A 12,995-nucleotide genomic window follows, 5' to 3' on the forward strand; every position below is an offset into this window, starting at 1 on the left:
GGCTCCTCCATTTCCCCGCTGCTGAGCTCAAGAGCTTCCTATCACTAAAACTGTGGCTCATGTTTGGCCGAAGCCTGATCTCGCATGAAGAATTAAAGTTGGGCTCAGAGGCACCAAGAAATGGATACCGCAGTCTTCTCCTTTGCCGTTGGTGCCTGAAGATAATCACTTCACTGACAGAAAACTGCACCTTGTTTCTGTTTGAGGTTGTCTTTAGTTTCAGTTAATGCCAGATTAAAGAGATTGTTTCCAGCCTATATTTTTTCTCTCTGAAAAAAAAGCAAGCTGCAACTAAGTGATCAATAAGTCATCTTTCCAATTAGCTTATTCTCTAAAGGACTGGATTTAAAATATTTTCAGTTTGTAACCTTTTTTTTTTTTTCTTTCCAGAGTTATTTTTCAGCATCCTGCATTTCTTTTCCTTAAACATCTAATTCTGCATAGTGACAAGTTCTTACAACACACCAAGGTTGCAGGTCTCTATGTGAAGATTTTAACATCATTTTTCCAGGCTTTCAGACAAAGTCTGTCTTGAGGAACCTGGAGGATTAGAAATCTTTGGGATCAGCTCAGGGAGTCTCAGCCACAGCTAAGGAGCTATGTAGCACACACATGGCAAACACTAGCACATGAGGTGTTACAGGGAATTGACAGGTCAGTCTAGCAGTGGAAAGGGAGACTGACATAGAAATATTTTTTCCATCCATAACCATCTACTAACACTGTGAATTCCAGACAAGAATGGAGGGAAGAGGATGGTCTCTTTTCTATTAAAAATAACATTTTTAAGAAGGAAGATCCCTTTTTTGGTACATGAGTCTTGGCAAATCCTTCTTTGCTGTAAATAGAGGCAGCCCTGCAAGTCCAGCGTTCCTCTCTCAAGTGACTCACTCAGTGCCTGTGTAACGTTAGTGACTCAAATAACAGGATATGAATACTTTTAAGATGGCATATAAAGACCTCCCTTAGTTCACAGTGAAACTCTTTTTTCCCTTTAGATGTAAACTACCTTATCACCTAAATCAATTTATTAGCTGAATACGCTGGTAGGGTAAACTGTTTATTGTCATTGCACAAGAGTAAATAGCCACAAGAAATAGGCAGAAATTACATAGAAATGGAGAATTTTATTCACCTCCCTCCACTGCAAATTCATCTGTTCCTCTACAAGCATGTTACAAATCACAATGAGATTTATTGGGTTTCCAGTGGAGTGTGTTCGATCGAGCAAGTTCGACGTCTTTAGTGTGACCAACTTTTCATGCTGAGTCTTGAGACCTGCTGCATTCATGAATGCACCTTAGGATGTAACCTTAATTCTTGTAATGGCACAAAAACGATCAGAGCCAGCCGAATGTAGATACCGGTGAGAAGGATTAGGAAGAAATCAGAGCTCTGCCCCTATCTATCCTCACATGTGCTGCAGACATCTCCCAGGCCATGATCATAGAATCATAGAATGGCCTAGGCTGGAAGGGACCTTAGAGATCATTTTAATCCATCTTCCCTGGCACCAGGGACACCACCTGCTGACTAGATCAGGCAACACATGGGGACCGAACGGCAATCAAACCCGCGACCTTGGCATTGTTAGCGCCACGCTCAACTGACTGAGCTAACCGGCCTAAAGACCTTGTACATCCATTTGGCAAATGCCATTAAGGAACATGCACATCATATCCCCGTGCTTTGAAGAAAGCAACAAGACCCTAAACCATTCAAATATAATTGGATGGGGATAATCATGGGGCTTTATGGTAAAACCAGCTCCTCAGCACACTGGCTATAGTGTTGTCATGGCTTGGTGCTGCAGACTGATTTCTTATCAAGCTCCCTAATGCTTTCCTGTCCCTTCTAAGTGAGAACCGCTAGTGCAGCCCGTCAAAGAAAACGCATATTCTCCTGAAATTACCACAGCTCCAAATTTTGGCAGAAATCTTGGAATTTGATCGGTCTCTCCTGGTTTCAATAATGTTTACATAGCAGCTCCTACACCTGTCAACATTCACTTTTCATCATCAAACAGATCAGCATTTCAATGAGCATCTACTTTTAGCTATTCCGGCATGAAGTAGGAACTCTGCTTGGGTTTGCTGAGTTTCTGGTGTTTGTTTTTTTTCTTTGTGTTTGGTTTGGGGTTTGTTTTGTTTGTTGTGGACTTTTTAAAATTTTGTTATACTAAATTAGGTATACAAGTTTTTCAGGTCATATTTTGACTGCAAAAGCAATGGGCAAACCTTAATAAATCCCTCTGACTTCTATATTCATATCTGCACTACTGTATTCCTACTGACTTTAGTCAAGTTATTTAGCAGGCTAGTATCTTGGTTTCCCTGTCTGAGAAACTGAGAGCTCCTGAGGTTCCATCCTCTGAACTTTGTACAAATGATGTGAAAATGTGCTTCACATTCTTTCACTCCATATTCTTCTGCTGATGATTTTGAGCTTCAATTATTTGCAGACAGAGATATTTTGGGGGACAGAGTAATGAATAAAGCAAACCTCGCATTCCCATTCAGGCTCAAGAAAACTGGAAAACAAAGTTTTTTGTCTCTTCCTGTCTGAAAAAAACCAAGCAAAAGTACATAAAACAAAACAGTTGGGGGCTGAAAATGACTGGATAAATAAATTTTCAAGAAAAAAAATAAAAGAAAAGATAAACCCTTTTTGTGTAAGTAATGTAAACCAGGTTATTTTGCTCATTTTTGCATCTTCTAAAACCAGCCCCAATGCAATATGTTGAAAACCTCCCTGTTTCTCTCAGCCCATAGATAAAAAGTGTCTTGCGTAGTGACTTGCAACAGGAACCTCATCTGTTGCAAACACTTCGAGCCTTCCTTATTTCTCAGAGAGGAAGTGTGTGGCCTGTTTGGCAAAAGCTGCTCTACATGACAGCGTGAACTTCACAACACACTCATTCGACCGGCTGCTTCTCGACTTGATCAGCTAAACCTTGCTGGCAGCATGAGAGCAGTGTTGTGACTACGGATTTTTAAGAAATACTGCAACCTGGAATATCATGCCTAGCATTTAAAGGTAATCATTGCTCTGCTACATTTTAGATTATCTGCACATGGGACCAAATGTCTCAATTTTATTTTTGTATAAAGGAGTTCTCTTTCATTAACAATGACAGTATTCAGACCATGGATTTCAAGTACCACCAAAGGTAGAAATAGAAAAGCCTGCCTTGATCCTTTTCATAAGGAGTAGTACTAAAGATAGAAGAGACAAAGAGAAATTCTACTGAAAGCTCACATTAAGATATATGCAAAGGACTTTATGCTGAAGCAGACTGCATTTCACTGTAACTCAAAATGTGAGCCCACAGATTAGTGGGCTTTTTATTCAAAGTGTTAAAAGTTTGCATAATGTGATATTTCTGTTCTGTTTCATAGTTGCATGATTCTGTGAATTACCTTGACTATGGCATTACGTCGTTCTTTCTAAGCACAAAGGTACAAGTGCCTCAAAGCTGAAAGGATGCTCATTTTAGTTAATGACAAATTAAGGGAAATTCAACAAAAATATACAGCTTCTGAAATATAAGCTTTTTTTCCCACATAAAAAATAACAGGATGTTGATGCTTTCATTTTCAAGCTGAACAGGATTCAGACACTACCTGTGAACCTTACTTGTCCTTGGCGGTAGAGATGTGTAACAAAAATAAAATAGGATATAGCATCTCAGGAATGATGAATATCCTAATTTTGCTGGTCTGCAGCGTTCCTTGCAGGGGGACTTTATTCAGGTGTTTATCTTGCCTCTTTTATTCCTGTTATTATTTTAATTTCTTTGTATTTACTAATGCTCAATAATTTTAAACATAACTTTGAAAAAGTTCTTACAAACTGATAGACTTCCCTATGTACCATGCTATTCAACTGCTCTAGAAGCATGTTTTCTCAGAGAACAGATTCTGCAAGAGGAAATTATTGCTGCATGTGCTGCACACAGGAATGGAAGGTATAAATTTTACCACAGGTTTTACCTGTGGTAAAAGTTCTTACAAGGTGACAAGACTTTCCTATGTACCATGCTGTTTAACTGCTCTAGAAGCATGTTTGTTCAGAGAACGGATTTTGCAAGAGGAAATTATTGCTGCCTCTGCTGCACACAGGAATGGAAGGTGTAAGTTTTACCACAGGTTTTACCTGTGGTAAAATAGATATTTTTACCCATAATGTAGATCAGTGAGATTCCAGTCTCAACAGGTGAAGATTTCGTATCTGCTGGGAGCTCTGCAAGTGATACATAAGACATAAAGTGGGACTGGGACTGTAGATTTCTTCTCACCTTCCTTTGGGCAGCAAAAATAAAACAGTAAAGATCATTAAACCCCAAACTCTTTGCAAACAGCTACAACTGCAGTGATCAGTTTCCCTTAAGCAGTGTGTGCACAAGTGGAAAGGGGAGAAGAGGAAAGACCAAAGCTTGGAAGACTGCAAATCTGATCCTAATGGTTAAAATCAAATTCCTACACAAGCCCAAGAAAGTGGCCTGTGAGCGGTGAAAGCTGCAGGTAGAGTTTGGTTTGCAGCCCAGCTCTTCCTCCCAGGTGAACAGCAGCTGTCCCTCCTCATTGCAGGGCTTTGGTAAGACAAGGTGAGCTTAGAGTCTGTCACCTCTCCTTCATTCTTCCCAAACCACTCTCAGTGAATGATTTGCTTTGGATCCGGCATGATTATCTGCTTCTATGACAGAGGGATCCCATCTCTACTCATATCCCAAGCTCTGTCACCAAGCTTAAATGAGATGCAGCTCCTGGAGCAGTTTCGCTATTTCAAAATCACAAAATCTATAAAAATGTTGTTGTTCCACTGTTGATTTAAATGATAAAAAATTGACTCAGCCACAATATGCTCTACAGTCTCCTCTAAGTCTGTTTTTGCAGAGTATCTCAAAATTTAAAAAAAAACCCAACTGTAGACTTTATCATATAGCAATAAGATGGATTTGTATTGTGCTACCAATGTTCGACACTAGCACAAACTACTTAAACCATTAAGTTCTATCACACACTTGAGAGCCATGAGCACTGTTGTTTTACATTTGGTCTAAAACCAGAGATACACCATTACCAGTGAGCAAGTAGAAGCAATCTTTTGCCCTTGTTGTCCTTTTCAAACAAAACTTCCAATTTCTTCCATTTCCAAATGTCTGAGAGCTGAGCTAAACCTCAGGGCATTCACTCCGCCACCTACAACTAGACTACAGGCGCCTTCGCTCTGCCCAAACGCACAATGATATGTGGTCTTGGTGGTAAAACCTAGCCTGGTATCTGTCATTTTCCTTGTAATCACTTTGGGTAAGTGAATCAACAGCTCTGACCAGAGCTTCTATTTGCTTTTTTTTACTGAATGTTTCTGCCGTGAGTCTAGAGAACTTGAACTGTCTGTCCCTGTCAAGAATTTGTGTTATACCGACAGCACAATATAATGATGGTAAAAGGCATGGAAAATGTAATGGCAGCAAACTCTCACCCTAGTGACATCAAAGTCCAAAACGTCATTGCTCTTTGCTGGTACTTTATAACATTTGTATTTTCCATAAGTCAGTTTCTTCCAGATCTAAACCAGCAGCACTGAGCTGCACACTCTGTCCTGGTAACTTCAGAAAGCCCTGGAGTGGAACAAAGATTTGTATGGCAGAAATGGGCCAGGCCACTTTTGCTCTGCAAAAAATAGGAATTAGGTACATGCCTGTTGCCTCGTGTTTAATCCACCCGGACTCAACAGCAAGTGGTGTTATTACAAACTGCATAGAAGCAAACCTTCAAAAACACTTCAGGTGTTTTTTAAAGCAGTATCTAGAGTTTAGAATCCTAAATGCTGTCTAGGAAAATAAAGATGCCTTGCTCAAATGTTCTGTGATTTTAGTGTGAGGTAAACTTTTCAGAAGACTTACCATCATGTATAAAAACGCTTCATATCACTTTCCAAAGTGACTCAGGCATACCTGAAAATTGTATCCGCTGTATCTTAAGAGTAGGAAAAAAGCCCTTGAAAGAACTCTGTCACAAGTCTGATCTCTAGAAGGATGACTTGCTCTCCTGACCCAGAAAAAAGCATTACATAGAGGTACAACTCCATTATTCTTATCTTCCTATGCTTTTTTGACACAGAATTCAAGTACTGTCATCACCTAAATAACAATTACATATGTTAAAATTATAGATGGGCATAAGATATTTATGCTGCCGTGCTTACACAAATTGCACAAAGTACTGACTACTACACTATACTACTATACACTATACTATACCAACAGTATACCTTTTATTCTTGATGGGCTACAGTTGAGAAAAGTGTTGAAGTAATTACAAAAAGAAACTGCAAAAAAAATAATTCATACTTAATTCGGGAAACCAAAATCTGTAAGTAGATAGTGCCTGCCAAAATGAATACTGATTTTGGTTTTAGAAATTTAGGTGGAAAATAAATGGAAAATGATTTCCTATCAAGAGAGACTCTTTTGTTCAAACATGAATACCCGAATAGTTAAATTCAAAGCTACTTTTTTTTTCAGCTTCTAGACTTCTTATATCAGGCAAAGGAACAGTTTTTTGTTCTTGTGAAAGCTGATTTCAGGCACTTGTCAGCAAGACACTGGCACAGCTGCATCCTACAGATGTGCCATAACTCTGTTCCTGAGTGCACACAGTGAAAGTAATGTGCCATTTGGCCAGTAAAATAGAGACTTATAGCAAAGAGCCTTTGGGAACAAGCACTAAGAAGCCTGAAAATGAGATAAGGAAGAGTCAAACTGTGCATTGCCATCTGTTTTAGCACTGATCTACTTGCATTTGATAAGAGATGAATTGTCTTTCTTTTGAACAGCATTTTATTCTAAGGGTGTCTTCCTAAACTTGCTGTTTAGGCATCAAAAATCTATGGTATTAAGCAATATACTCAGTTCTGCCAATCTTATTCCAAAAGACAATTAGGAATAAAACCTTACTGATTTTGGCAGTACTGCTTCCTGCATTAGACACCTCTCCAGCTAACAGCGTCAGGTCTAGTCAGTTCTAAGCAAAGAGCAGCGTACCAAAAGCAGTGATCAGCTTTAAAATATTCAAGCTAGAAAAGACTGAAAGATGCAAAATACCCACATGATTTTTAAGAAATAACTACCTATCAGCTAACAGTGTTGAGGTATTTTGCTTTAATGTACAATTTCAAACAGATATAGTTTATTCTCCTCTGCCTCTGAAAATATACTATAGTATGAGATATCTTCAATATCCAAAGGGTTTTTCTCTCTGTCCTTTGTCAGGGAGATTTAGGATGGGTGCAGTAAAGCCATGAGCAGAAACTGTCACTCTCACAATATTTAGTTCCACAATTGCCTGATACTATTTCTTGTATATCCACCAAGACTTTTTAAGACAAGTAGCTGAAGAATTTTCACCACTGGCTTTACGCAGGAGGAGGGGTTTGAGATCGAGCATTTTGAGGCAAGATGTTACTTTAAAAAAAAAAAAAAGGAAAATCAACATTGCCCGCATTTGCTGCATCAGAAAAAAACACCTCCAAACAACGTTCTTAGCATTCGTCAGTAAAGCAACATAATATACGCACAGTGCAGAAAACCAGCTATGCCAATCTAATTAATTTCCTTGTAGCTTCAGAGCTCCAAATGGTGTGAGGAACCTTTTGTATATGAAATGACTGTATGGGCATGGCTATGCCGTGACTTCCTATTGTGCTGAGGTACTCGTAATGGAAACTTTTACTACAGTGTTCTGAGTAACTTCCCTAGCTGTGGTTTTCTGCTATTCCCCTGATAAAAGCACCAAAGTGGCAAGAGTTTAGCAAGTATGTAAAACTCACACACAAATTTGACACAAGAGTTCTCAAAAACAAAACTGTATAAAGCTGTAGACACCCAAACTAGGTCATTTCTCATCTGTTGGCACAGCAGGTGTTATTCTGATGTTCAATTTCAATGTCTCCTTTGATTTAGTTCTGAAGAGCTTTGACAGAATTGGAGAGCGCAATGGGAAATACTGTGAAAACACCAAGAGCCTCCGAAGAAACAAATGTGCCGAGCCATACGGGTAAGCATTCATTTAATCTCTTTCAAGATGTTCAAAATATATGTACATTCATCCATGTGTCTTCCTTCATCCTCCTGATGTAGTAAAAGCAGGCAAGTGTGTGACTGCTGTGGGAGAAGGGTATCCTCTACACAGTGCTTATTTTTAGGTACATTCTAGCTCTTTTTCCAGGAAGTGCATTAATTAAAAACCCCAAATGTTAAAACTATTATCTGCTGGTGCTCCTTGAAAGATGTTCCTTCCAATTAAGAAAGCACTGAAGCACTGCTTCAGAAACCAGAAATACTGCATTTTGACCATATTTGCATGTGATACTTCATATGAATTTGTTCTTGAAATTTGAGCTTGTTTCATTTAAGGCCAAAAACCTTAATGAGTTTATTATTGCACTGGATCTGAAGTACAGTACCAGCCAGTTGCACTAAAAGTAGCCCACAGACAACTTGTTCACCAGGTCTACTGACAAAGTTTATACAGAAACACACATTTCACAGCCAAGCTGCCAAAGGGGAATCTAACACATCTGTCCTATGCATCACATGTGATACAATAGGTTGCAAGGCCCACAGGCTGGTAGAAATCATGCATCTGAGGGGACAAGAAGAGGGATCCAGTGACCTGCAACTCCTAGACTGTAAGTGGGTAGGTGGAGAGTCAGCACAGCCTCAGCATGATATCACACTGCAATACCAGAGGCAGCTGATACAAAAGTTGCAATAAATCCCTCCCCAAAGGTGAGGAAGAGAAAACAGTTTGAGGTTTTTGGTTTGGGTTTGGTTGTTCTTTTTTTTAGAGGGGGAACGTATTAATCAAAATGTTGGGTTTTCCGTGACAGACAGTCCAATTGGGCTGCTGATTATTTTATGGACAGGGAATCACCCTGGTTTCATTAGTGCTACAAGGAAACCCAGCCTTGTTTTTTTCACATGGACAAGAACTAGCTGATATAGGCAGCTGGGCAACCCTACTTTGATAAAACAGAGGTCTAACAGTGTTAGTGGCTACTCAGAGGCCCATGCCACAGACTGACAATTTATTTATTTTTTGGTGAAGAGTACCTTAAGCTGATATTCCCAAAAACTGCCGTCATGAATACCATAACCATCGAAACAGAGATATGTATGCACTCAAAGCTGAACCTCGCTGATGAGCAGGGAAGTGAGGGATCTCTGCCATCGCTGGGTCCAAGGTTGTATTGTTCCTGCATGTGCTAAAAGTTAGGATTTAATAGGGCTAAAGCCAAATGCATCCCTTCCAGTGACATAAACAGAATATACTCCTAAAAGACAACTCAGCAAACATTGAGAGGACAGTTATTGCAAGGTTAAATTGCCCATTTAGGAATTCAGGGCTCGATCTTCTTGCACTCTTTTACATGTCTAGCACACCTAGAAAGGTGCTTTGTCACATCCTGCTTGACCTTCTGCTGCCACCTGGGGAGGGGACAAGTCTCCCAAAGCTGCAGTGGCACCTGCCCAGCACATAGGGATGTGTCAGACACTCGCACAGCTGAAATTGCACTGGATACCTATGTTTAAGTACCCATAAGCAGTTTCTTAGCCATAAAAGTGATGAGAGGGATGGAACAGCTCTCCCGTGAGGAAAGGCCAAGAGAGTTGAGGTTATTGAGCCTGGAGAAGAGAAGGCTCTGGGGAGACTTTATTGCAGCCTTTAAATACTTAAAGGGGGCTTATAAGAAAGATGGGGGCAAACTTCATAGCAAGGCCTGTTGTGACAGGGCAGGGGGTAATGCTTTTAAACTAAAAGAGAGCATATTCAGACTAGATATAAGGAAGAATTTTTTTATTATTATGAGGGTGGTAAAACGCTGGAACAGACTAGGAACTGTCACCTTTGATTTAAGTAAGGTGGAGGATTCAATCCACCAACTTACGACAGTCCAAATAGTTATTAGGAACAGCAGGTTTTACACTGGCTCATTTCAGTGAGACTGAATAAAATGAAGGACTGACAAGGAAGGGAAAAGACAGAATATCCAACAAGAAGAGGGAAGAAGATGGATAATTGGAGTCTGCAGCCTTGATCTGCAGTGTGAATGTGTTAATCAGACCAACATAAGCTGCTTTCAGCTGCACTAAAAGTACTGAAAGCTGTCCTCCCCTCCAGTGCATCAGTCTTTCTCCTGAGAAGCTGCATTTCCCAAGGAGTCAATTGGCCTCCAAAAATGACTGCACTGCCTCAGAAAGCAAACCGCATGGGCATCCCTGGCATAACCCAGGTACTGATCACAGAGTGGCTACAGTAGCAAGGTGTCATCAGGGGCTGTGAGCCTATCTCCTCCTCTTTCCTCCCTTGGGATCCTTAATCAAGGGTTAATCCTTACTGAGCTGCACCTGCATAACTCTCAGTTCCCAAGCTGGCTGGTTTAGATCTAATTTGGGTACATCAGTGTGACTCTGCAGCCACACCTTACAGCTGCTTCACAGCCTCCCAGACAAACACAAATGCCCTCCTTCACCCTCTCTGGTTTGCACCACACCATAAATCATAGTATTTCTGCTGGATTGTAAAGCTGGGATGACGGAGGAAGCTGAGCTCTGAACAGCTCGTTCCAGCTCCAGACAGGGACCACAGTGGTGCTCAGCAGAGTGTTTTTTGAGGGCGATGAGCTGGATGTGGGTCCTCTGCCTATACTCTCCCTTCTCTCTAATAGCACTTCATAGTCAATGAATAATTTGAAGCATGCAATATTCAGTTTCACACTTTGCAAGGTATCCAGGGATGAAGACATCTAAAACTGGCTTGTAGTTCAGGTTAATTTCCTACTCCTAAAAAAACCCCACCAGAATTAACACATCATTCAGTGGAAATTACTGTTCTTTGATCTTTCCACTCTGAGTTGTTCCATTTCAGATGTAACCTACACTCACACTGTGGAGGAGAGGTTGTGTTACAAAAAACTCAGCCAAATCTTTTTTGTTTCACAACTTAAAAGTGTGGGGAGCTCATCAGATCAAAACTATTAGGTCACTGTGAAATTTAGGTCTGAAGAAACAGTGTAATTTATGTAGTTCCTGCTTCAAGGCTTTTGTTTGGAAGGAACTAGTATGGGCTCTGTAAAATGTAGTAGTGTGCAGTGAGGTATTTTTCATGACCAAAAAACCCAGTGAGGTTTGGTTTAAATACCAATTAAAATTAGGTCTTGTTTGTGGAGTAGGAGAGTTGAAAGATTTTGGGTAGTACCAACCCCTTTACTTTCACTCTAATGTAAGTATGTGTAGTTTAAGAAGTAATGTTTGCATGGATGTGGCAGCCAAGACTATGATTAATTCCTTCCTTTTCAGAACTACAGATTAACATGCAAAATTGAAACAAAAACGAATATAAAGACGAAAGTGTAAGCCAAATAACACAGATCTTGCTAGAGTAGAGAAAAAGTCATGAACCCAACAGTGCATAACGAAATGCAAAGCACCAGTGCACAAGGAAGGGGAGCACAAACGCATTTGTATTCCACCCTTTCAGTATGGAAACAAAACACTTATAAATAAACAGCATAAGTTAAAAAAAAAAAGTGTTGCTAAAGGCATTGTCATTAAGCTAAGAAAAATAAAAAAAGATTACATACAATGTAGAACTGCTGTCTAATAATCTGCAATGAGAAATTAGGCAATGACACTTTATCCACATTCTGCAGTTCTTACAGTTCACCTTCTGGCAGTATTTCTTGTAGTCCTGGGTAAAGACTTTGCTTTGTTGAAAAAGACTCGCCACCAGTACTTAGGTCCTGTTAGCCTCAGGTGCTATGCAGTTTCATAGACAGAGAGGACATCTCTTATTTTTTAGCGCAGAACAGGAAAGCAATCAAAGCCATACTTAGCACAGAATTTCTTCAATGTAGTTGAACTAATTGTATAATGTTACAGTAGACTAATCACAGCAGTTGGCTGATTAGTACAAAGGTACTCGACTAGTCCTGTTTAATTCAATGACACTAATCAACTAAGAAAACCATGGCAATGATACTACTAAACACAGTGGGAGACTAATCAATGTCTGTTCCAGACTCCACACATCTGGGAGGCTGGATGAAAATGATCTCTAAGGTCCCTTCCAGCCTAGGCCATTCTATGATCCATAAGAATGCTCACTAACTGTATTACGGGGTTATTTCAAAAGGCAAAGGCTAGTAAGACTAAGAATGCTTACAGTCAGTTTGAACATTAGGGTTAAATGAGCCAGTACTTTGCATAACACAAGTTAGGCATAACACAACATAGCAACAAACATCTACTAAAAATCAACTGAGAAAACACTGCTTTTTATTTCCCTTTTTATTTCCACAGAGGTGGAAAATTTTCCTTAACGTTTATATTCTCATTATCACTGCTCTAAGGATAAGTGTAAACTCTCTCCCCTTGAAAATATTCATTTTCTGCAGAGTTGCACGTTTCCTTCAGCTTTTCATCGTTATCACTGTGAGTTATCTGAAAGGTTCTGGGCACAGAGGCTGAAGACACAGAGCCAGTCTCAGCATTCATTCAGGATGCTGTTTCTAGGTTTCCCTAAAAAAATGTCTTCCTTAAAGACAAGTTAACGAGGAAGCTATATTGAATGAGAAAATCTAACAAGATATAAAAATGTGTCTATCTGGGTAATTTCTTTCTCTCCTTCCCTGGATTCATTCCCTTTTTCACATATGTTGGGCTGCACAGAGTGGGCAAGTATGGAGACCAAACCACCTCTGCAAAAGTTCTGTTAGATGGTATGACTAAGGACAGGTTGATTCTGCTTGGAGGCAGAGGGAAAGCTTTGCCTCCCTGTGTGCCAGCAAAATGTACTGCAGCCTGCAGAGGGAAGGTAGCCTATTGTGTCATCCCTCTTGCCAGGACTTCTGCCAAAGAGCTCAAAACACCCAGCATGCCACATGCCTGAATCTCCCATCTGTCAGCATTTACTAGGCATCATAGATTC

General features: G+C 40.0%; 2 protein-coding genes across 2 annotated transcripts in view; one reads left to right on the forward strand and one right to left on the reverse strand.

The window, feature by feature from the left end:
- TG (thyroglobulin) overlaps window positions 1-12,995 on the reverse strand; it is a gene marked incomplete at both ends in the record, with an annotated part of 111,186 nt that overhangs the window by 20,265 nt on the left and 77,926 nt on the right. The window lies entirely within an intron of this gene.
- Window positions 7,814-12,995, forward strand: part of SLA (Src-like-adaptor) — a 16,367-nt gene continuing 11,185 nt past the window's right edge. Inside the window, exon 1 of the mRNA XM_009876275.1 lies at window positions 7,814-8,060. Within this exon, the coding sequence (XP_009874577.1) occupies window positions 8,000-8,060 (61 nt within the window). The 5' untranslated portion in view covers window positions 7,814-7,999. The remainder of the gene's footprint in view (window positions 8,061-12,995) is intronic.

Source organism: Apaloderma vittatum, unplaced genomic scaffold, assembly GCF_000703405.1.
Source record: "Apaloderma vittatum isolate BGI_N311 unplaced genomic scaffold, ASM70340v1 scaffold2909, whole genome shotgun sequence".
Lineage (NCBI taxonomy): Eukaryota > Metazoa > Chordata > Aves > Trogoniformes > Trogonidae > Apaloderma > Apaloderma vittatum.